Here is a 25227-nt window from a genome sequence, read left to right on the forward strand (position 1 = left end):
GGGCCAGAATACATCCTGAGAAGGAACCTGGGGCAGAGGCCTGCTCACAAGCAAAAACACCCACCTCCCTGCTGACACACACAGCCCTCCTGCCATAGGGCCCCCAGGGAGCTGAGGGTCCCCGAGTCAGTTAGAGGTTCCTGGGAGAAAGGTGTGCCTCAGGGGAGACTTCACACCCGGGAGCCACAGAGGGGCTGCTCGGCTGCTGGGAGCCTGAGGACCTCAGGTGTGCCCACCGCAGCATCAGAAAGGAGTGACAAATGGTGCTGGGGTAACCTGTTATCCGCTGGGGGGAAGAAGTAAAGTTGGATCCCACCTCCCACCTTGCACAAAGGTAAACTCCAAGTAGACCTGTGAGACAAGCCTTTCAGTGGAAATTAGCAAACCACACAGGAGACGCTTTGGCCTGGGGGAGGACATCCTAAGCCACACACAAAAACAAGAGGCAATAAGGGGAAAGGAGCCTGCCCTCAGGGCAAACAGGAGGCCATGAGCAAAGAGAGGAGGGAAGTAGCAGAGTGTGAGGTGATGCCTGCAGCCTGTGTAGCAGACAAGGGATTGGCCAATCTTCTGCAGGCCTGTGCTGGACTGTGGTGAGAAACCCATCTGCCTCTTAGACCATCTAGGGGGAGGGGGGCAGCAGAAGGGAGCCTGGGGCCAGCCCTGGCCACAGCTGACAAACCCTAAGCTGAATGGTGCTGTGGCGCCTTACAGACTGACCTGGTGTGGGCCCCGGCTACCTGTGGGTGGCACATCAAAGTGAGGGGTTGGTGGAGGAAACTGCTTGGAGCCTGGCACATGGGGTCCCGGTGAGGAGGCAGAGTCTGGGACTGGCTGCATGGGCTGGGAAGCCGGATGTCTGCCACCTCCTGTGTGTGCACTTCAGGGAGCGGGGAGCAGGGAGGTCAGATCCCAAGATCCCCAGGAGAGGTAGCAAGCAGGGGGGGGCGGGGGGGGGCGCGGGGGGTTAGTGTGCAGCCCCTACATACAGGGCCCCAGTGTAGGCGTCATCAGGAGACGGTTAAGAGGCAAGACCAGGCCTTTTGTGCGGTTAGAAGGCAGTCTGTGGCAGATGTACCCAAGAGGCAGGCTCGGCTGGGGCGGGCCCATCAAGGCAGGGCACTTCCCCACAGAGCATGACAAGCTGCAGCTCTGATGCCCTTGTCAAATGTTTACCATGGGGAAGCCCAGGAAGAATCTGTTCGTTGTAGTGGGCAGGTGGGCAAGTTTGGTGCTTGGTGGTCCCCTGCTCCTTCATTCTGAATTAGGTACGGGGCGGGGGGGGGCGCACCACGGCCTTCCTGGTGCTGACAGCCTCTGAAGGTCTTCATCAGGCCCTGACTGCAGGCATGCTCCCGAATCCCCTCCACTGGCCCTAGGGCTCCTGCCCCAGCATGGCCACCAGTCAGGGGATAAAGGGCAGGCCAGGGACCCGAGCTAGCAGACTCGGGAGGTGTTTGGGGGAGAGCAGTGCCGGCAGATGCACAGGAGGCTCCTGCCTTGGGCCAGGACCCCACCCTGGAGACCCTCAGATGCCCACAGGCTTCCCTGTGACAGACAGCGGCTCAGGAGACCAGCAGGACGTCTCCAAGGCCCTCCCTGTGACAGAAGTCAGCTGTGGCCTGAAAGGGCCAAGGGCCTGCCTTGGAGACGGGGGACAACTGCCTGTGGCAGCGCTCGAATGGGGGTTTGGCAGAGCGCAGAGCAGTGGGGAGGTGCCTGTTAGTTTGGGACCCCGAGCCAGGAGGAAGGAGAAGATCTTCTGCCTTTTGCCGAGCTTCGAGAGGCTGAGCATGAAGAGGTGTCGCTGAAGACAGCATTGGCCAAGCAGGCTCTGTGGGGACAAGTGGGTGTAGGAGCTGTCTGCAGGGCTCTCCTACATGGGAAACATTGCCCAGTCCCCCTGAGGCTGGCTTGGGAGAAGGCGCTGGTCACATTAGCAAGTCTTAGGAATCCTGACAGGGCCCAGCAGCCAGCAGAGGAAGCCAGGAGGGGGGGGGGGGGGGGGGGGTGCGTGTGTGTGTGTGTGTGTGTGTGAGAATGTGAGCCCTGCTGGGCGTGTGTTGTCACAGCAAGCACAAGTCACATGCTGGCCATCCAAGGTGCCAGTGCCTGCGGAGAGGCAGTGTCCCCACTGCAGGTTGGAAGATTCCCCAGAGATGGTCCTGGGACCTGGCGGGCACCCATACCTGCTAGTCAGCCCGAAGGGTGGGAGGGTGGGTAGAAGCGGAAGACGTGTAATCCACCTGCCACCCAAATCCCGGGAGAAAGGAGGAACAAGTAAAACGATGGTCTGTGTGGAGGAGAGCAGCCAGAAGGCAGAGCAGGCACAGAGTGCTGATGCCCAGGGCACGGTGGCCCAGAGCAGCACCCCAGGGAGACCAGGAGAGGGCACCAGGCACAGAGGCGGCACTGCCCAAGGGAAGCTTCCTGTTGCCTGGGTTGTGGGCCAAGGCTTAGGGGAAGAGGACCATTGCCTGACACATCAAAAACACGCAGGGGAGCTGGCTTCGGTGATGCAAGGGCCAAGGGTTGCTGGGAGGGCTGTGGTGGTGTGGAGAGGGGCGGCCACATGAGTCGTCCAGATCCACAGAGTGTTTCCGTGCACAGGGCCGGGTTCCCCCTTTCCTCCAGGGCGTGCCGGCAGCTCGGATGAGGGGTGCAGACATGTCTCTCCCGACGGGCCGGCCATAGCCCTGCCAGGCACCCACCCCAGCGTCTGCCCTGCCACCCTGACGGCGAATTCGTGGAGGGCTCCACTGGCCCCTTCTCGGATGTCACCGAACGGACCGGGGAGAGGGCAGAAAGGAGGTTCCCCCAAAGGAAGAGGGGGCCAAGACTTCTCTCTCTGCCAGGATTTTGGGCTTGGGGTCCCAAGGAAGGGAGTGGGCCTGGAAGTAGGTTTCCCGGCCGCGTCACAGGAGAGAGCTCTGCACCACGTGGGCACGCAGCGAGCGGCACCCACCGTTGCCACACTTGTGCATTAAATGCACGGGGATGGCTTGCCAAGTGGTCCCCAAGGATGTGTAGACAGACCCCAAGGATACTGACCTTCCTGCCCAGGCTGGCAGTCAGGGGCAAACAGCTTCATCGAGGGATTTCTCTGGTCCTGGTGCCAGGCACTGTGCCGCCTGCTTCACACGTGCTGTGTCCTGCAGTCCTAATTCCACTAGCCCCCCTCTGCTCCCTGGCCCCCAGCCCCTTCTCGAGGCTTATCCTGAGCCCTCCAGCCCACCTCTACCCCTGCCTCCTGCGAGCACTGGTGAGCGCGCCCCTGTCAGGGAGCTAAGGCCCCAGTCAGTTAGCCCTGGTCGCCTGTCTTTGTCTTCCTCCGCATATGGACTGTCAACTCAAGGACGAGTTCCATGTCTCGTTCTTGCCAATCAAAGCACACGACTTTATTGATGATACACACAAATGGAGGTTAAGTCAGCACAGCACAGAGAAGGGGAGAGTCCTCTTTGGAGGCATGGGTTCACCAGCCACCAGCTCACACAGCAGAAGGAGTAGATGGGAAAGAATTCAACCTAAGCGGCAACGGATGCGTTTTCAGCACGAACCCCGACCCGTGCCTGGTCTCCACAGAATGGTCCAGCTCGGACAGGGAGACCACCACAGGCAAGGCCTCCCTCACGATGCTCTCATAGGAAGTTCTGTAGCCACAGCTGGCGGCTGAAAGGATCCCTTTAGCACAGGAGGAAGGCCGCAAGGGAGTGACTGACAATGCACGCTGCCTGCAGACTGCAAAACCCAGAAGTTACTCAGAGCTCTGGGGGGACCCCTGCCTGGCCCAGAAGAGTGTGGTCCTCGATGTAGCAAGTGTAACTTCCACCCCGTGGTGTGGTGACTGGCTAAGGCTGGATCTTCCGCAGCACCCACGTCAGATTCTTTGAACGAGAACACGAGCGTGTGTTCACCAGAGGGGTTTGGGTGGATTCGGCTCCGTTCCATTCGAGATGGCCATTTAAGAGGCCAGGCTGTCGGGCAGAACCTGTGCATTTCCGTTCCTGATCAAGAGGGACATGAGTGAGAGCAGCATTCAGGCACCCAGCAATTCCCCAGCCAAGACCGGCTTTTCAGACAAACCCCTCAACAGTTTCAAAACCTGAACCTCAGCACATCTACTTCCCTCAGATAGCAAAGGAAACTTCAAGTCTGAAACGGACTTGGCAAGCATGTTATTAATAACTGTCATGCCTATTAACAAATCTAATCCGGCCCGCTGCAGAAACGAGTTGCAGCAATGTGACACAGTCTCCCGACACACTTCATTGATGTACATCTTAATCTGGCCCTGATTTTCAACCCTTGCGTTCAAGTTATCCAGAGCACAGAGAGCCATCTCCTTAATAGCAGGGCCGGGAGTGGGGATCGTGTTTCTAACAATGGAGAGGCTGGCCAAATGACTATTGATAATCATGGCTAAATGAAAAACCAGCATCCTTGGGCTGAGCAAACCACATTTTCCCCTGAATGAAAGGACACTTAGAGAGGTCAAGTACACACCTGAAATTTCTAAAGCTTTGAGTGCTCCAAGTATTTTTATGTTCATAGGGGAATGTGCGCTGTTTTACTGGGTGTGTTCGGTTGGCCTTGCCCCCACCTGAGGGCCTGTCCTCGGTGCCACCAGGGGCCCCAGGTTCAGTCCAGTCCCCATCCTCACTCCAGGGCCGAGCCATAGTTGTGAAATCAAACCAAAACTCAGGTTCCTCCTCATCCAGTTCCTGGTCATCGTCCCATTCCTCTTCCTCCTCCTCCAACTTGTCACTGTCATCTCTTCCTATGGTTAGCTTGTAAACACAGTAGCAGGCACCAGCCCCAATCATCAGTCCTGCTGCCATCCACCCCACTTCCCGAGCCCGGCCCATGCTCAAGCCCGTGCCAGCCTTGGGACAGGACAGGAGAGGGCCTTGTTCCACCTGACTGAGGAGGCTTCACAGTGCCAGGGTGAGGAATGGTGGGGCGTAGTCCTCTTCAGCCTCTCCTGGGCTCCCGTAGCTTGTGATGAATCTATGGGTGCAGAATGGTATCAGGGCCTTGTTCTGTGTCTGAGTTTGTGCCTCACTACACAGAGTGGAGTTTGAGTTCTGTTTGAGAGAGGTGGATTATTAGGAAACTATTTCTTTGTTTCTTTTTGTCATCCTCTATCTATCCTCAGGACCCACCATTTCTCTTCCAGGCCCTACAGAAATGGGCAGGGGACGGGGCTGTGCTATGATACCCAGAAGGGTGACACGGAAAAGCAAACAGGCTTCCTCCACCACCAACCCCTCCCCCAAAGCTTCACAGGCAGGTTTCTCCCACCAACCCAATTTACCAAAATCACGTAAATTTCTTCTTCTTCCCTTGTCTTCTGTTGTCAGTGCTCCTTCCAGGGAGATTGATGGACAGTCTGGCAGAAGGTCGGAAACACAGATAGCTGGCTTTGGAGAACTGAAAGTGTGGTGGATGGATCAGCACTGAGAAGACGGATCCTAACACCCGCTTTCCTGCATTCCAGCCTCTGACTTCAAAATATCTCTCCCACCTTCCCGACTTTCCACACGCGGGTTTCCCCCCTCCTCCCTCGTTATCGTCCGCCATTTCCCCAGCAAAGGCCGCCACACCCCTTTCCCTGCACCGAAATGGGAGGGGGTGTGGAGAAAGAAGGGGCCAGGAGAGGGCGACTCGGACCCGGCCCGCGCAGATCCCAGCCCTTCCTCCTCCGCCACCCCCAGCGCCACCCCCAGCCAGGGTCCAGGGCTCATTCCACCTTCACATGGACCTGCACGGTCCCAAGGCAGTTTGCTCCTTCCCTCGGCACGACTTTTGAGGCGACCTATAGGCCAACAGACCTACAAACCTGCAAACAGGCAGTGAACCGAGGGGACGGAGTGCTTGGTGGACGGAGCAGGACTCGGGACACGAGTACCCTGACTGTGGCACCTTTCTTCGGAGTCTCTGGCCACCGCCATTCACTCCCCTCACCCCCGCCCGAAGTCCGCCGGTTCTCTCTACTAAATGGGCACAAGGGAGGGGGGGCGGCGGTATTTAGAAATTACGCGGGAAGGGGCACAACCCGGATCAGCCCGAACCTGGATCCGGGGCGCCCTTGGCCCTCTCCTGTCCCCACCCGCCTCTAAGCAGCGCCCAGGCTCGTACCGACCTCACGGTCCGGGGCTAGTTTCCTTCTTCCTTCGTACGCCTGCAGAGTAATAGGGGGCTGGTACCCAGACGGAGGCGACTAGCAGGACTTCTGCTCTAGGCAGCTCTTGGTCACGTGACGACCACGTCACCAGTGAGCTCTGGCCCCCAATTTCCACTCCCACAAGCAGTGCGGCAGGCGCCAGCCTGCCCCGTACCTCCCCCCTTCGCACTGGGCCCTGTCACTCTTTTCCTCTATAACAATACCATTAAGCCAGAAGTGGCCGTGGCTCTCTGTGTTTGAATTTGCCTTCTCTAAGTAGACCAAGGGGCCGCAATTCTTCGTGGGTCTGCTGTTACTTCTCCTTCTTCTGGGGGAAATTTCTTATCCTTTCCTTGGCTCTGAAACGCCTGCCCCCCCATTCCTTAATTTCTACCCCTTTGCACATCCAGTCTCTGCACCAAACTTGGGGCTGGGAGGTGGCATAAAAGGAAGCTCAATTAGTAGTGAGGTTTTTATTAATATTTTTCATACATTTATGTTCTATTTCATCCTTCCTTGTTTATTGACTCAAGCCAGACTACTCTGTAACCAGAAAATATAATAAATCAATTTCACTTGGAGAAAAAAGAATTCGAGTTATGTACATATGTTGTGTGCATATATATATATATATATATATGTCATAAACAAGATTTCCCAGTTAATAGAGAGGCCTCATTGATTTGGTTAAATTAGTACCCTGATGAAAATGTTTTCTGCTGACTGCACAGGAAATAGCAGCTTTCAACCAGCATATTAAAATTTAAAAACATATCCTTACAAACAAAACCAGTGTGCTTTCAGATGATTTATAAATTGGTGGATAAAATGAATCTATGGTGAGGTGGTCAGTGTTTTAATCATGGCCATTTTTGATAAGTGAATCACTATCCCTTTCTTATTCCTGGCTGAACTCGTAGTATTAAGTGTCAGATGGCTGAGAACTTCATAAAAGATTGCTGGATGGCTTTCACTCTGGCTTCAAAGGACAGACTTTATGTAGACCTAAATTCAGATGAATCTTACCGTTCAGATGAACTTCAGAAATTAGTAACTTCTCAGGTTAGCCTGTCTTTCATTCAAAAGTCTTTATTTAAAATCTATTCTGAAGTTTCATGGTGTAACTCAGAAATAATCCATAAATTAGAGCTGTCCCTGTTATCCCACTCATGGAAATGAGGCTTAGCAGGTGGAATTTTCATTTAATCGTGCCACGGGCGGGGGGAGGGCTGTCTTTAGGATCTGTGCTCACGTCCTGTATGTCTGTCACCCTAGCAGCAGCTAGTGCTCACCATCTTCCTGGGGCAACAGTGATGAGGGTCTGTGGGTGACTGTGATTCATTGTACCACCCCTGAAATCTGTGTCATTCTTCTCTCACGGAAAGCGTAGTTTGCAGGATGCCAAGCAGTCAGCACCAGCTGAGAGAGGCCTTTTCACTCCCTGCCTTGTGTTACAATTTCACTGCAGCACCCATACAAGCCCCTCAGAATAATCCCAGAACTCAGGGACAAAGTATGCAGGAGTTAGTCCCCAGACATTCAGCTGTCCCTGCTGGGGAGTCATACTCTAAATATAGACCCTTCAGGCAGCCTCTTTCTTAGAACGGTGAAATATGACACTCCAGCAGGAAGCTCCCCATGAGGGGCCCCTGTGTGGGGGAGGCCCTTTCAGGAGGTGAGCCAGGGAGCCCAGAGTGCGTTGCTGGTGAATATTCAGAAGTCAAGAACACATCACAACTTTCTGGTCTTCCTCCAAAGTTCTGTAGTCCAAACTCCTTCAGCAGGTTTACCCCCCTTTTCTCTAAAAACGCTTACCACATTTGTTCTGGATCATCTCCTTCTACTGTTCCTTTTGTCTCCCTTTACTTTCTTCTCCTAGACAAGCGAATTCTGTTTATGAAGCTTTACTAACAAATCTCACTGTCCATCATTCAATTTTTGGCTGCTGAGTAATTATATAAGTGGCTTTTGTTTGTTTTGAATATATACATTAGAAAGAACTAAGGAATATGTAAAGCTTAACTAAGCTTCAAGGACAAAAGCACCACTCTTCCCTCTCCTTACTAGTATAAAATATCTCCCTCCCCCACTTTGGTATGTTTTCCGGTTATTCCAATGTGTAACTCCCCGACCACCATTTTCCCAGTCTGTCAGACTTTTTCCCTGTCAGACCTTTCCCGTTTGAATCCACTCCCTCTCTAAAATGTCCTATTCTCCAGGGGAATGATAACCTTTTCAATTTCTCTTCTTTGTCATTTAGAGCCACAAGTTTGACCGGGGAACCTAGAAACTAGCATTTAAAATCTGGTTTGCTCTCCATTATACACCCATCACCATGTTATTTGCCTGACATACTGCTTCAAAAGCCAAAAAGGAAAATCATTAAGCAATTCCTGAGACAAGCCTGTTAAAAGTTCCTGAGCCTGCAGAAGGCTATGTGAAGCCACTGCTGAAAGGAACCTTTTGGCTCCAACTGGTGTGTGGTCCCAGGTGATGGGTGTCTTAGAGAGTGCCCCCAAACAAAAAAGGACCGGCAGACGCTAACACTAATGGGATTATAGAGAGTGAGAAAAAATATAGAGAGAAGATTTTTATTTTAAAAAGCTATATTACTTTTTGTATTATGTTATTTGTTCTTGTGTTGTGTTTTAGTTAATTTTGTTTGGTTGTAGGCAACAGAACCCAAACCTGGTTTAATTGAAACAATGAGAGAGTGTTGCTGACCAAGGTCAGCTTTGAGGGGGATAGGTGGGAGGAATTCACAGACAGTCTCTTCAGGATGCCATCGGTCAGTTGTTTTTAAAATCTGTATTCAAGATTTAAATTTTAGTAAGAGAGGATTGAGTTGGTCTCTTTAGGGCACAATGCCCACCTTTTTGCTGGGCGGAAGGAAGGGGGTCTGTAAAATGTAAAATGTACTTCCTTTCTTTTCGCAGAGAGAAACATAAATTTTTTCAGATGGTTGGTTTGCTGTAGCCTTTTAATGACTTTGGATGTGAACCCATTGTCCAGCTACGAATGAGGTGCTGGGGGCCTATGTGCCACAAAATGTCTTAGTTGTGATTTTCACATTCACTGAACATCAGAGAGGTACAGTTCAGAAATGGTGATGCACAGGATTGTATTCTAAGCCAAAGTTACCCGGCTTTCCTGACAGGATTCCACAGGGTTGTATTTATGGTTCAGCATCTTGCCCTCATTGTTGCATGATCAACCCCTGACTTTATCTGAAAGCAGAGGTCTGTATCAAGAAAAGACCGCCACTATGAGAAACAAATTGAGGGCTTCAGAGGGGAGGGGGTGGGGGAATGGGATCGACTGGTGATGGGTAGTAAGGAGGGCACATATTGCATGGTGCACTGGGTGTTATACGCAACTAATGAATCATCGAACTTTACATAAAAAACCAGGGATGTACTGTATGGTGACTAACATAATATAATACAAAAACATTAAAATTTTTAAAAAAAGAAAAGACCGCCGTTCGTGAGACTTATATAAATAAATCTGGGTCTGAACGCCGGAACCCATGCATCTCTGCACTCCCTCCCTTTAAGTGGGCTAAAAGGGAAGCTAAGTACCAACAAGAGTGACAACTGAAAATTTACCCTGAGAAAAACAACTGTCAGAGGGTACTGGAGGTTACTCTCAGTTTTACCAGTCCATTCTCTCTGTAAGCAAGCTACTACTTAGGAAGCCGCAACCTCAGAAGTTGCTTGGTGAAACTGCAGTCAGAGTAAGGGCATTGGTTCACCTTAAGAAGTGGCTTTCAGTTAAGGAAGCTCGAAGTACTCTTATACATTATGGGGATGGCTCTGCCAAGGAAAGCTGAATGTTCCATTCATCTTAGCCAGGACTCCCTCTCCCCAGACAGCGCTTGGGTGGGAACTACCAACACTTTCCTCTGACTCTCCTTTTCATACATTCCCATGCTTGAATAAGCCCCATGCTGCACATGATCTTTCTCTGAACGCAGAGTCACACAGTTGCTTTGGTTTTCTGTTTGCTAAATTTCAGTCATATCCTAGTACTGCCTCCTAGAAGTTACACAGAACTTCTCTGGAGTTCTGCCTATTCCCAAACTCTCCAGTCTCTTGATTCACTCCTGTATGGTCTGTGAATTGTAAAAGTTATACTCAGATAATAATCTTATATCTGAACTATTAAGGACTATCCCATTGTAGATCCCAATGTTCTGATGTTATTTTTATTACTTTTCCCAATATAAAAAAAAAGGTTCAATCATTGCTGACAAGGTGAATCATTGAGCTCACCAAACCAGTAAGTGAAATGGTTCCTCACTAATTACTAGAGGCCTAGTTCAGCCAATTTTATCCTGGTCTCAGTGTTTCTCTAATACTTATTTTATTTAAAGGTGATATTCTTTATTTGTATCCAAGTGAATTTTGCATAATGTTCTTTTATGCTGCTTACTTTGTCAGTGTGCATGCCTTTTTGGACAGATATCCACTATGTAACTGTGACTTCTACTCAACTTTTTCTGTGTTAACTGCCTTCTGAGGGTTGCATGCCTCTTCCTTGCTCACCGATGCAAGTGAAAGTCTGCCGCTCTTCTGTTTAGAACACTGGCCTAGTCAGAAGATTTATGCAATCTCAGACACTCTAATGAGCTCATCCAGGGTTGTGTTATGTGCTAGGCCTCAAGACATTAAGATTGTTTGGAGTGACACTCCCCACGAGTGAGAAACTGTGGGGCTTTTGGAGGCCATCACCCAACATCACTCTCCCAACTCCCACTCTTCCCCCCCCCCCCCCCCCCCCCCGCAATGAAAATAGCTTTATAGTAATTTTTTTTTCTCACGAAAGAATGCAAGCTGGGGGCGGGAGAGGGCAGGACAAAAAAGAACAAAACAAGTATTAAGAAAGTAAAAAAACACACTCTCGCTTCAGGTCTCCTTTTCTGGTGGCTTTTTCGTTTCAGATCTGGGACTAGATTTCAGAGGAAATGGTAGACATTAATAGCTGGGAGGAGGGGAGGTTGAAGGAGAGGTTGCTGTCCCAGGAGCTTAGGGAAGGAAGAGGCAATTTTTCAAAAAGTCCAAGTGGCCGGTAGCCCCAGGGGAAAATGCTGTCCCTTCCTGGTAATCCGAGGAAGGCAAACACAACTACGGGGAGATGGGATTAGCAAAGAAGAAAGAGTAACAAGGCCTGGTGTGGGGGAGGGAATGGAGGGGGGCGGGCCCTCTTCTGCCGCACTGCTGGTGGGAGGGGAAATTAGGGACCCGAGTTGGTGGATGACGTAGATCTCACGTGACCAAGAGCTGACGTGTGCAGAAGTCCTTCTTGTTCTGGTCCTTGTTCCCGTCTGAGTACCAGCTCCCCGTTGCCTTGAGGGCCAGCGGGCCTGCGGCAGAGGGAAGGAGGAGGAGAAGAAGGAAATTGTCCCGGATTCTTGCAGGTCAGTGCCTGGGAGATTCCATAAAGTGGGGGGGTCAAGGGTGTAGGGCGGAGACCGTCGCGGGTCCTGAGGCGCCTCCGCCGTCTCTTCCACTCGCCGCCAGCTTTCCAAGACATCTGTCCCGCCCGCAGCCCATTTCGATGCTGCGAAATGGTGAGCAGGGGGCTGTCTGGGGAGGAGCCCAGAGAACGGGGAGTTGGGAATCTGCTGGGAGCCGAGGCCGTAATCCGGAAAGGGAGCTGTGGCCTGGGTGTTGGCCCCCCAATCCTTCAGGACAGCGCCGGCGGGGAAAGGCTGGACATTTGGGGAGGGGGAAGGTGCAACGTGATGTCGGCAGAACCTTGAGAGGGGTTAATAGGGGTGGGAAACCTTTGACAACCAGGCCTCTGAATTAGGGAAGAGTTTCGTGTTCTGGGGACTGGTCGTCCACCAAGCGCTCAGTAGCGGCCGTTTCCCGTCTTTCTGACTGTGGCTCTGTCTTCCTGACCATGGCTCTGTGTCTAGGGGGTCCGAGTCTCTCCTGGGTTGCCAGTCTTTCCGTAGGTTGCGGCACTACGCCAGGCAAGAGAAGAGGAGGGAAATTAACCCCAATCGGTGAAGGTCGATTTGAGGGTAAGACGATCAGGGGACCCTAAGAGGGGCGGTGGTGGGGGTAGGGAGAAGCCAGAGATGGCAATAATCTAGGTTAGGGCTGAGGCTGAGTGTGTTTCTTGCACTCTCGACACTGTGGTGAAATGGCGTTCAGGGTGTGTGTGTGTGTGTGTGTGTGTGTGTGTGTGTCGCGGGGGGGTATGAAGTGGGGGTTGGGGAGAATGACAGAAGGGAAACCTATCAGAGAGTTTGTTCATAATCCTCCTCTCTCAACAGCATTTAGTCCCCATGTTTTCGATCTGTCATCCTGCAGGTCTGCTGTAGCAGGTGGCACTACTTGAAGAGAGAGAGGAAGTTTCCTCGGATCAGTAGAGGTCGGTGTAGGCGTGGGGGCTGCCTGGAATGGGGGAGGGGCTGGAAATCAGCCACAGTTGGACAAGCTCACCCAATCCTACCCTATTTCCCTAATATACCTCCCATTTCAGGTTAGGGAAGGAGCAGGCTTATGCATGTTTTGGATGGCATAGAGGTTAAAAAAATCTGACAGCCTGGATGGTGAATCAGGAAGGCTACGAATGTGAACAATTGATCCATCAAGTCTTCGGTTCTCACTGGCTCTGGTCTCTCTGCAGATTGCAAGGGTTGTTGGGCGTGGCACACCTCCAGGGGAGGGAAGAAGGGACAAACTGCCTGTCTGGAGGAGGTTAGTGCAACAGTGCCACTCCCTGGGGACACCCGAGGTTGGGGTGGCTGAGGCCCCAGCAGAGACTAAGGGCTCCATTGCCTTTATCTAGGCTTGGGGATAGGGTGGGCTCCGGAGCGTAGAGGGAGGGTGAAAGGAGGAGGATATGGAGGGCTTGTTAACAATCTGCATTTCCTACCAACTACTCATTTATGACTCTCCTGCCCTTCTGTGCAACTCTGTGCCTGGGGCAACACAAAAGAGAAACTCAAACCCCATTTCCTTCCTCCACCCCCAGGTCCACCTCCAGTATCAGCTGCTGTGGCCTTGAAGTGGCTGAAGAGGATCACCTTCCACAGGCCTGCCCCCAGGCCCATAGCCCTCCTCTCCCAGCCTGAGTGAATACTCTGTTCCTTGGTCCCTGCTATTGTCAGGGACGATTGCATGGGCTACGCCAGGAAAGTAGGCTGGGTGACTGCGGGACTGGTGATCGGGGCTGGAGCCTGCTACTGCATTTATAGACTGACCCGGGGAAGAAAACAGAACAAGGAGAAGATGGCTGAGGGTGGGTCTGGGGATGTGGATGACGTCGGGGACTGCCCTGGGGCCCGGTACAATGACTGGTCTGATGACGATGATGACAACAGTGAGAACAAGGGTATAGTGTGGTACCCACCTTGGGCCCGGATTGGGACTGAGGCTGGGACCAGAGCAAGGGCCAGAGCAAGGGCCAGGGCTACCCGGGCTCGCCGGGCTGTTCAGAAACGGGCTTCCCCCAATTCAGATGATACTATTTTGTCCCCTCAAGAGCTGCAGAAAGTTCTTTGCTTGGTTGAGATGTCTGAAAAGCCTTATATTCTTGAAGCAGCTTTAATTGCTCTGGGTAACAATGCTGCTTATGCATTTAACAGAGATATTATTCGTGATCTGGGTGGTCTCCCAATTGTAGCAAAGATTCTCAATACTCGGGATCCCATAGTTAAGGAAAAGGCTTTAATTGTCCTGAATAACTTGAGTGTGAATGCTGAAAATCAGCGCAGGCTTAAGATATACATGAATCAAGTGTGTGATGACACAATCACTTCTCGCTTGAACTCATCGGTGCAGCTGGCTGGACTAAGATTGCTTACAAATATGACTGTTACTAATGAGTATCAGCACATGCTTGCTAATTCCGTTTCAGACTTTTTTCGTTTATTCTCAGCGGGCAACGAAGAAACCAAATTCCAGGTTTTGAAACTCCTTTTGAATTTGGCTGAAAATCCAGCCATGGTTAGAGAACTGCTCAGGGCCCAAGTACCATCTTCGCTGGGTTCCCTCTTTAATAAGAAGGAGAACAAAGAGGTTATTCTTAAACTTCTGGTGATATTTGAGAACATAAATGACAATTTTAAATGGGAAGAAAATGAACCTACTCAGAATCAATTCAGTGAAGGTTCACTGTTTTTCTTTTTAAAAGAATTTCAAGTGTGTGCTGACAAGATCCTGGGGATAGAAAGTCACCATGATTTTTTGGTGAAAGTCAAGGTTGGGAAATTCATGGCCAAACTGGCTGAGCGTATGTTCCCAAAGAGCCAGGAATAATTTCTTGATTTTGTAGTTTAGAAGCAACACACATTGTAAACTATTCCTTTTTCTCCACCTTGTTTATATGGTAAAGGAACCCTTTCAGCTGCCAATTTTGAGTGATGAATATCATTGTATCATCATCAACGCTGATGTTTATCTGAGTTGGTTTTCAGGTCTAAGCTGGATGAATGAATATCACTACCTGTTCTGAAAACATGTTTGTTGCTTTTTATCTCACTGCCTAGATTGAAATATTTTTACTATTTCTTTTGGGTGACAGTGAACCAGTTGGTCATAAGTAAGCTCCCTCCTGTCATTTGCATTAACTTTGTGTATCATCAATAAAGTTGTGTGTTAATGCTGAAAAACAAAAGAAAGTAAAAGAAAGAGACCATCCTTGTCCTTTGGTTTATAATCTAGTTGGAGAGATAAGAAATATACAAACAAAAAGATAACAATATCTGGAGCATATACTCATTGTCAAATGTGTGCTCCCGGAGGACAGCATAGGATTCTGTGGGATATATAGTCAGCTACAGATTCCTGGAGGAAGCCACCATCTAATGAGTCCTGAATGGGGTAGTTAGGTAGGCTTTCCAAGAGTGGGAGTGAGCCGGCGCTAGGCTGAGAAAGGCATGGAGGTAGGAACGCTCTTCCTATGACAGTGAGGAGACTGGTCTACTTAGAGTGGAGAGTGTGGGGAATGGAAGTAAATAAATTTGGAAAGCTGAGTGAAGGCAGTTTGTGGAGAGCTGTTTGAATATTACCCCACTAAACACCAAGAGCCATTAAATATTTTTAACTAGAAAGAATAATTGGAATTCAGATAGGTCTCTCTCTCACCAGTCTATGGGGCTGTGGAGAGATGGATCCTACCAAACCCTGGTGGAGGAATGGGTTTACACTGAGTTTGTATAGGTTTGTGGAGGGCCATTTGGTAATACATGTAAGCCTTAAAGTATGTAAAACCTTTGTCCTAAGGAAATAATTGAATAATTGGCTAAAGACTGTATGTACAAGGCTATTTATTCCAGCACTGTCCCAAATAGTAAGAATTGGAAGCAACCTGAGTGTCTGGCACACCTGATTGGTTCAGTAAATTAAGGAATGTTCACACGGTATATATGATAATTATGTTGATTCAAATCCATATTGCCAGGAAAAGATATTCATTCTGCATTGTTAAATGAGAAAGGTAGGTTAGATAGCAGTGTTCTAGAATGATTCCATTTGTTTTTTGAAGGTAGTAAAACATATTTTAAAGTAGACACTAACCACTATGGAATCATAGTTATCCAAACAGTAACTGGTATATTTGAGTGGAAGGATAATGAGTGATCTTTACCTTTTTACTTTGTATTCATCTATATGTTCTTATTTATATAAAATGAATATTGGTTTTCTGGAAATTTTTGAAAAAGGAAGTGTTGGGAATGAGGCAGATGGGTGGAGCATGTACTGAGTAGAAAATTTAGATTAAAAATGAGACAGGCTGAAGTTCCGTCTTTGAAATGCTAGATGAGTGATGAAGATGGGGCTTGTCATGAAGGTAAAATTAAATAATACATGCAAAACAGAATGTTCTAGCGCAGAGCAGTTAATTAAAAAAAATGAGCACCCTTAATTCCCTAGAATGCAGGGTTGACAGCTTTTTTTTTTTTTTGGTTGACCTTTGTTTTGCTGGGGGCATTGTGCCATGTGTCAGTGTCATTTAATAAATAATAACACCAATAAAGTTTAGCATCTATTAAGTGACTAGTGTGTAGAGTTCTGTCATTCCTGCAAGACAACTGTTAAAATAATTTCTCAGAGGAATAAGGTTTTCTTATTTCCCAGGACTCTGTGTTTCCTCAGACGGGATCTCACCACCCTCCACAACATATTCCTAGCGAGATCAGGAAAGGGTAAAATCCTCTGTTCAGTTACCATTTGCTTCCAGCCCCAGGCTTCCATATACTTACCTTAATGTTGTCTATATTAGATAAGAGGGTCAGGAAATGGTTGGCTTCAAGTTGTTGCATATGGTGACCCTATCGAATCACATACAAGTGGAGACTCATTTGACACTAGTTTTACGAGTGGGTGCGGGAAAAGGCAGCTAACATTTTTCTTGCTCTATTATTAAGTCGAAGAAAAAGATTGGGGAGGGGAAGGCTAATCCACTTAAAATAAATTGAGTTTGAGGAATTTATGTGATATCCAGATGGGGACAGCCTATTGTCATTTGAATGTATTCAGCTGGTACTCAGAGGGGGAAAAAAAAGCTTTGGGAGCCACCAGAGGATGAATGGTAATTGAGGACATGGGAGTGGATGTGATTCCCAGAGAGGAGGTACAGAGTGTAAGAGTGTAAGGAACTGTGGCAGCTGGGGAGAGAAGCACGGAACTGAAACTGAGTGTATACCCTTTCAGACACTTTTCCTATCCGTATTTCTATATATTCTATACGTAAAATCAGATGATACTGTGACTAGATTTTCGGAGGCTGATTTAAAAGTTTTCTGATTTTCTCCTAAAAAACATTCTTTGGAGATACTTGAGAAAATAGGGACAATGAGACTTGTTTTCTAACTCAGATGTGTAGCTTGGACATCTAAAAAAATATTCACAGGGCGCCTGGGTGGCTCGGTCCCTTAAGCATCTGCCTTCCGCTCAGGTCATGATCCCAGGGTCCTAGAATCCAGCCCGTAGGGCTCCCTGCTCAGTGGGGAGTCTGCTTCTCCCTCTCCCTCTGCCCCTCCCCCTGCTCCTACACACCCCCCTCTCTCTCTCTCTCAAATGAATTTTAAAAAACGCTTAGAAGATATTCACATCAAGCCATGTTGAATTTGGGGTGCCGAGTGACTTTTTTTTACTTAACCTCATTTTGAATGTGGGTAAAAATGAGGTTAAGTAGTAAAAAGCCACCATGTGGCAGGGGCCCAGGCCTGACCAGCATCCATCTGCTCTTGGCAGATTTCTCCTCCTCTCCTTCCTCCCCACGCTTTTGCCCTCTCCCTGCCTCCCACTTCTATCTTCATTTCCTCCTTCTGGGGGATCACCGGCTGTGGTCTCTTTGTGCTTCTGTGACCATTTAATCCCATGACACCAGGTCACGCACCAGTGGGCATTTAATACAGAATAATAATTGTCATTGCTGTGGTAATGTGGCGACCCAGGGCGTGACTGGCTGCCAGACGTTTTCTGGAAGTCTTGTTGAACAGAGACAGAGAGGGAACTAGTCTGAGCGTGGCACAGCCCTGGGTGCACTGCATGTACTTGGGATGTCCCACGCCTGGTATTACTTGGAACCAAATTGCCTGGACTTTGGGAAGTGCTGTGTGAGACAGATGTGTGACAGCCTGGTGCAGGCGGGCCACATGGCTGGCCAAGCCACTTGCTGATGTCCTGATGTTTTCACATTGGAGGTTGCCACTCTCGATCATTTTGGGAAGGGTACAGCTCTAGGACTGTGGCCATGATTGTGGCAGACCATGGGGGCAGGGAGGAGGCAGTGTGCTCTCTTTAGAGATGATGGCAGCTCCCGGGAAACCGAGGAAATTAGAAACTGGGAGGATATTTTGGTTTTGTTCTCATCTGAAGGTTTTAGGAATTTAAGTGGGTCTACCCCAGTCAAATGTGTTCAGAGGTAATTTTACAAAAATGGAGTTTAGTTCTTTTATAAATTGTCACCCAAAGCATAATATTTCAAGGCTCGGAAAATCGGCTTTCTTTTTTTAAATTCGTATTTTACTTGCCTTGTCTCAATAAACATCGCAAGTGTAGGTTTAGCAAATTGATGTGGTTCAGCAAATTTTGTGTTTATACCTCTTTTTTGGTTAATTTCTCTGCTAAGTTCCCTTGGAAATGGTTTTTCTAAGAATGATTATGACTATTTTCAATGTTATCTTTGTACATTCGTTTTACATCACATCCCAGGCTGAAGTTTTTTTCTGGTTTCTGTATTTGAACTGTGGCTCTTCCTTGCCTTTAAATAAGAACTATCTTGCTGCCATCTTGGGGTGCAGAAAACTAGGATAATGGCCCCTGGTCTGCCCCGCCCTGAGGTGTGGTATTAAGCAGGATAACAGATATTTCTATTTCAGAATGGTGTACTTCCACACCTGCCCCTGCCCCTTGGGTCCCCCTCAGGCCTTGTGTTAAGGGTTTGGACAATGTGTGTGTTTGGGGATAGGCCTGGGGGAGAAGGGAGGGGGGAGAGCAGGAAGCCCTGTTGGAGGGGTAACTTTATCCTTACAGCTTCATGCACATGTAATTCAGTCCACCATTGAGACTGGGCTTAGTGCAACTCTCTGGCCCTGCTGACCATTGAAAGGGTAGGTATAATAATACAAGATCTTTGGGCGTAGAGTCCCCTGTTTATTGAGTGTTTCTAAGTTTGCGGGGTGGAAGAACATATTATCAAGTGGGGCAGAATTTCTTCTTGAAGATAAAAAAAGAGTGATAATTTCCGTTACTATGAGAAATATAATTGCCGAGTAGACCAGATTCTTAGTGTTTGCTACTCAGAACGTTCTCTCCCTAACATCAATCTATATAAGAAACCAAATTATCATCAGAAGATTATTTATTTAGTGCACAGGGAGTCAGGCAAGCTGACTTAGCTAGATGTTGGTGCTGTCAAAGCAGGAGAACCTGGTGCATCCACATCTGCTCTGGGGATTGACTTGTTGCTGAAAGCAAATACTTGTATTCAATAGTTAGAGCATATTTCTCCCTGGACACAAACATAAATTGTGTCTGTTTGGATACCCCCTTGACAGAGGCACAGTATCAGTGCATGGCAGTTTTATGAGTATAAAGATGTATCATCAATTAGCTTTCATATGGAGTTTGAGAGATGTATACTTTTACAGCAGGAGGAAACTAGTATTTGCAATGCATTCTTCCCTACATGATGATTAGTCTCTCCCTTTTCTGGATTATTTTTGATTGATGCCTAATGATAATTCGTTATTAATTTTTTCTGAAACCCAAGCAAAATGAATTGTCACCTCTTTAATTACTTTTTTCTATTTCCATTTCAGTCTTCTGTTCACTGAAATGTGATTTAACTGTGTCCACACTAATTTTTGTGGCTTTCTTTTGATAAGCTGTAATGACAATCCAGACATAATGACATGGATTCATAAAGCAAAACTTTTAGCTTTTACTATCTTTTATCATTTAAAATGAGTTAAATGGATTCTCTTTTTGATATTAGAAAAATGGTATTTAAGCAAGAACAAATAAAAGCAACAATATTTAAAATATTTTGTGAATCAGAAATCCATTCTAACTGACTTGGACAATGATTCCTTATAATCAGTTACTATTTAACATCATCAATCTTCACCTCTTGTTAAGCTGGTCCTTGTAATCTACAGCCGAAATTGGAAGTATTAAATCGCACCATGTCACCTAGGAAAATTCAATAAATTCTGGCTGATTTTCTTCTAATATAAAGGTTACATCTTTATGTTATAAATATCATAACTTGTGAATGTCTATAGATGTACACAGATGATTATGTTTGTTTAGGTGGATATGGTTATAATCGGGGCAGTATTAAGATATTAGTAACACCCTGGAATTGTTTTCCAGCTATTTTAAAATTACTGATAGATGTCCCAGATATATTTGTTCAGTGTAGAAGGGGGAAAAATTAGTGTCTGGGGAAGAAGGCCATAGTATAGGCTCTGAATTGGTAGACACCATTATGCCTCCAGCTGGGCATTTGACTACCACTTTGAGAGATTTGAGAGTTACCAGCATTCTGAGAAGTTATTTCTCACAATGAATTCAATTAATCTTCTTTACTGTGTTTTCTTAAACCACAGAAATGACTTATGCCTTTTAAAAATTAAAGAAGATACACATATAAAGTAAAATATAAAACTGCCCCCTTCTTTTTTTTTAAGATTTATTTATTTGAGACAAAAAAAGCATGAGCGGGGGGCAGGGAGAGGGAGAAGCAGACTCCTCACTGAGCAGGGAGCCTGACGCGGGACTGGATCCCAGCACCCAGGGATCATGACCTGAGCCAAAGGCAGATGCTTAATTGTCTAAGCCACCCCAGGTGCCCTAAAACTGCCCCCTTCTTACCCATCTTTACAGTTACGTACTATTACCAGTCTAATGTGTTCTATGCGTATACAAACAAATGATATACGTATTCACATTTTTATCAGAAAATGAACTCACAGTCCATTATTCTGTTTGCAACTTTTATTTCACTTAAAATATATCACGTGTATCTTTCTGTGCATCTCTTACCTCATTTAACTTTGTTCATGTTGTCTTTCTCTGTAGATGATCTACATTTTTAGGTAGTCATATCACTTCGCCTTTCCCTTTAGGGCTTCTAGGTTTGGGCTCATGCTGAGGCAGACTTTTCCCACCCCAGGATTTTAAAATAATTTTTAATATTTTCTTCAAGCTTTTAAATGTGTGTGTGTGTGTGTGTGTGTGTGTGTGTGTGTGTGTGTGTGTTTAATCCTTCTGGTATATACTTTTGTGAGTGGTACGAAGTAGGGAAGTAATTTTACTTCTTTTTCCCAGCCCAGACATTGAATATGCCATGCTTTCCTCCACTTTTTGGCAGAACTTTTCATACATTATTAGTCAGAGGTTATTTACAAAATGTTGTTCTCTGTAAATGGAAACATTATTGCTCTTTTTGCTATCTTTGAGGTATGGTACACTGAGGACTTTTGGTGAAGTCTTCTATCACAGAAACATTTTTATCAAAGGTGAAATTAATGGTACTGGGTTGTGATATTAGTAATTCACTGTGCTATGAGTCTATGAAGACATTTAAAACACCAGAAGTATAAACACCATACACTTTGGGCTATGAGAAAGCCACAATTTGTAAAAGGCACTCTAGCAGATGACTTCGTGAGTATGACAACACTTCACTCAAAGCAATCTTAACATTGTCCTGGCACGCATGACGGTGAATGAACTAATCAGTGTATTTGAGAATTTGAAAATCTGCTAGCTAATTCAATCTTCCAAGCAGGAGAGTTATTATACATTGTTATATGTGCCTTGGAACCAAAGATAAGACACTGATCTTTTTGAAACATGGAATGAACTGTCAGATCTAAAGCACTTGAGCACTATGAATTAAGACATTTCGGTGGGCACTAACAAGATAAATATTCTTATAAAAAAACTGGAAGAGATAGAGATTTAAACTTATAAAACATACATTGAGTACAAAATAAGAAATAATACAATAAAAAATGAAATAAATATCAGTGGGACATTGACACTGAGGCAATATTAGGTTACAGTCCAGCTTTTTCTTGCCCAGCTTCTGGGTTCTATTTGTTTATATGTTTTATAATTTGTTAGTATTTTGATTTTACATTTATTGTTAGTATTTGTTATAATTCTCTTTTGGTTTTAGGATTGCTAGCTTTATAAAATTCATTACTGAACTTCCAATTCTTCAATTCTTTTCTGGTAGAGCTTGAGTAACATGAGTGTTACCGCTTATTTAAAGGTTAGATAGAACTGACCTACAAAATCATTTGATCCTGGTTCCTTTTTTAGTGATAGGTCTATAATCACATTTCCAATCCTATCTCTAGTAATTTGTCTACTCAAATCCTCTATTTCTTGAGTTAATGTTGGTAGCTTCTATTAGGAAATTATCCATTACCTCTAGAGTTTTTAATTTGATGTCATAGATTTGAATGTAAAATTATAATTCTTTTAATCACATCTGTTTATGTAGTTAAACCCTTTATTATCCATAATTTGTATACTTTTGCTTTTCCTCTGTTTTCACTTAGTTGTACTCATGAAGAGTGTTTTATTGGTCTTTTCAAAGAACCAGCTTTTAATTTATCACTTTTACAATTGTTTATCTTGGTCATTATTTTTATCTTTAATTTTCCTAATTTCTTCTATTTTTGGATATGTTCTGTTGTATTTATCTTTATCTAATTCTTCAAGAAGAGTGCTTATTTCCTTTATTTATGGTCTTCTTGAATAATAATGGTAATTAAGACCTTATTTTTCTCTGAGAACAGCTTTAATCATGCCCCATAGGCTTTGATATGATGTATTCTCTTTTTCTTTGCTTTCCAGATTGCTTGCAACTTTAGTTGTAATTTTCTCTTTGACCCAGTGGTTATTTTAGAGAACAATACTATATTATCAGGCAGTTACATTTTATGGTGATCTTTTATTATTTATTTCTAATTTTGTTAAGATAAGAGGGTGTGCCTATAAATTCTCTAATTTTAAAAATATATTTCCTTCTTCATTTTATCTGAGTTTTTAAATTTGAAAATTGTGTTTTTCAATCCCCAAAATTATTTTTCTTGCTTTAATTATAGTCCTTTCAGTGCTGTCATTATTTATTTTGCTAAAGATTATATCTGACTCTTTCAATAGTTCTATTTCGGTGGGAGATAATATAAATTTTGCACTGCACAGGCAATGGATATGAATAGTCACTTATGGAAGTGATACAAGGGACTGGAGAAATTTGGAGAATAGCAAACTCCCAAAGAAGGTCTTCTGGGAGCTATCCCTTGGAGGTAGGACTGGGCTTTGACTGAAATTTGATCAAAATCAATTTTATGATTCTGTGTTTATTCTTCACCATATCCACATTTTCTTCAAACACTGCTCCTTAGACGTACCTAGTGATGCCTATCTAATACTACATTAAAGATTTTTTTTAAAGATTTTATTTATTCAACAGAGATAGAGACAGCCAGTGAGAGAGGGAACACAAGCAGGGGGAGTGGGAGAGGAAGAAGCAGGCTCACAGTGGAAGAGCCTGATGTGGGGCTCGATCCCATAACGCCGGGATCACGCCCTGAGCCGAAGGCAGACGCTTAACCACTGTGCCACCCAGGCGCCCCTAAAGATTTTTTTAAAAAGATTTTATTTATTTATTTGACTGAGAGATAGAGAGAGAGCACAAGTAGGCAGAGTGGCAGGCAGAGGGAGAAGGAGAAGCAGGCTCTCCACTGATGTGGGGCTCTATCCCGGGACTCTGGGATCACGACCTGAGCAGAAGACAGATGCCCAACCAAGCCACCCAGGCGCCCCTACGTTAACTATTTTTCAGAAAGTGTTTTGAGACTGTTACCCATAATTTATCTGTTCTCTTACTCTGTCTCCCCAACCCCTTGAAGACCTGTTATGTATCAAATTAGCACAGTGTTCCAGCTATTGTATCGTGTGTTGATTACTTTAGTTGTAGGGTAAAAGAGCTGTGCTCAGAATTTAGTGTCTAGGTGAAAGCAGAGTGCAAGCAAATAAATTGTGTAGAGACTGTGGCTTGACCAACAGCTGATAGCATTTCCCGATGGGCTCACCCTGCTGATATCTCCAAGGGAAACCTCTGAAGAGTGAGAAAGAAGAAAACATACAATTATTTAGTAAGGGATGGGGTGGTAGACATTGAAAGCAATTGAACATTTCCAAGTACTTTCCTACTGGAATCCTGGAAAGACAGTGCCATTTCCTCTTTCCCTTGAAGATTGTTTCTTATTTGTTCTCAAAGTAGAGATTTAATATTGCACTGATGATTATAAATATATACATATTGACGTGTATGCATATATGATAGAATATTATGTTTTAGATATAAATTTATGGCCTTGTTTTTCTCTTCCACAGTATTTCTTACTTTCCCATATTCCTCGTTCCTTTCTTCAGGAAAGGTTTATGGAAGGGATTTGGCACCCCAAACATATGAATATATCATACTAGGTTTGGTTGGTGCTCTGCACTAAGATGGATCTGGTTACAGTTTTATTTGTATTCAACCTGCTGAAGACTCAGCGTGTTTCAATATGAGTATTCATGTCTTCCTTCAGTTGTGCCGCAATCTCAAGTATTGCCTTTTCCTCATCCGCTCTAGTCTCTATGGAAATGCTTCCAGGCATATTTTAATATTTTCCATTTTTTCTGCCATGTAGTCTAATTTCTCATTTATGTTTTGCACCACTTCATCTTTTTGGGCTCCATTCTGGGTAATTTTTGAGATCTATGTTTGAATGTCTTTTTTTTTTTTTAAGATTTTTATTTTATTTATTTGACAGAGAGAGACAGCCAGTGAGAGAAGGAACACAAGCAGGGGGAGTGGGAGAGGAAGAAGCAGGCTCCTAGCAGAGAAGCCTGATGTGGGGCTTGATCCTAGAATGCTGGGATCACGCCCTGAGCCGAAGGCAGATGCTTAACGACTATGCCACCCAGACGCCCCTACGTTTGAATGTCTTAATTATCTCCTTGCTTTTGAGTTTACTTCCTCTAGGGCCATACACATTTCACCAGTTCCAGATTATTTTTATGTTAATTCATATCCTTTGGGTTATCAAACATGTAGGAAGTGTGAATTCAACCGCACATCTGTGGGTGGAGTTGGCCTGGGTTCTGATTGCTCCCAGGGGGCTCTTTACCCACATCTTTACATAAAAGATAAACAAAACAGTATTTTTGCTGTGAGGAAAGGTTTTTTAGTCATCATTTTATGTCCTGGTTGTGCTTCTGTGGGGTTTGGGTTTAGACAGGAGCTCAGTACCAGCCTCCCATCTTCCACTGCCTAGAAGCATTGCCTTCTATCACTAGGTGGGGTTAAAACCCTGGTCCCCAGTGCTTAAAACTAATATTCATCTGTCTATCTCCTGCTCAGTGTTGTTAGTTCCTTCTTTGGTTTTTAGGGATTTTCATTTCATGATTATGAGCTTGACTATATTACTTCTTTCAGAGGGGGTGCATAGTCTATCATTTCTGTGAGAGTTTCAGGTGGGAAGAGGAAAGCTTTCCAAGTCAGTTCAGTCTGCCACT

The 25227-nt window shown here is 45.9% G+C and overlaps 3 protein-coding genes across 10 annotated transcripts in view; 1 reads left to right on the forward strand and 2 right to left on the reverse strand.

Moving 5' to 3' along the window:
* The window catches only part of DLG1 (discs large MAGUK scaffold protein 1), a 1062265-nt gene that overhangs the window by 831710 nt on the left and 205328 nt on the right, over positions 1–25227 (reverse strand). The gene's annotated exons all lie outside the window — the stretch shown is intronic.
* Positions 3377–6270, reverse strand: LOC100481636 (protein ARMCX6-like). The gene is made up of 4 exons (XM_019810125.2): positions 6146–6270; positions 5318–5433; positions 4507–5010; positions 3377–4007 (listed from the first exon to the last, which is right to left on the reverse strand). Exons 3-4 carry the CDS (start codon positions 4866–4868, stop codon positions 3965–3967), a joined length of 405 nt encoding a protein of 134 aa, XP_019665684.1. The 5' UTR covers positions 4869–5010; positions 5318–5433; positions 6146–6270; the 3' UTR covers positions 3377–3964.
* ARMCX3 (armadillo repeat containing X-linked 3) lies at positions 11429–16195 on the forward strand. 2 transcript variants are annotated; one of them, XM_002929437.4, is made up of 5 exons: positions 11429–11585; positions 12090–12197; positions 12490–12550; positions 12809–12879; positions 13157–16195. In XM_002929437.4, exon 5 carries the CDS (start codon positions 13303–13305, stop codon positions 14440–14442), a length of 1140 nt encoding a protein of 379 aa, XP_002929483.1. In that variant the 5' UTR covers positions 11429–11585; positions 12090–12197; positions 12490–12550; positions 12809–12879; positions 13157–13302; the 3' UTR covers positions 14443–16195. The 2 variants fall into 2 exon arrangements, with proteins under 2 accessions (XP_002929483.1, XP_002929482.1); XM_002929436.4 differs by having other exon boundaries at positions 12118–12197.

This window comes from Ailuropoda melanoleuca, chromosome 1 (genome assembly GCF_002007445.2).
Source record: "Ailuropoda melanoleuca isolate Jingjing chromosome 1, ASM200744v2, whole genome shotgun sequence".
In the NCBI taxonomy this organism is placed as follows: domain Eukaryota; kingdom Metazoa; phylum Chordata; class Mammalia; order Carnivora; family Ursidae; genus Ailuropoda; species Ailuropoda melanoleuca.

Bases quoted from the DNA above. Each gene is read 5' to 3' on its own strand.
- ARMCX3 (XM_002929437.4), top strand. From the start codon at position 13,303: ATGGGCTACGCCAGGAAAGTAGGCTGGGTGACTGCGGGACTGGTGATC.
- LOC100481636 (XM_019810125.2), bottom strand. From the start codon at position 4,868: ATGGGCCGGGCTCGGGAAGTGGGGTGGATGGCAGCAGGACTGATGATT. The intron at 4,008-4,506 runs GTGTGTACTTGA...CCTCTTGATCAG, and splicing joins CAAAGCTTTAGAAATTTCAG to GAACGGAAATGCACAGGTTC.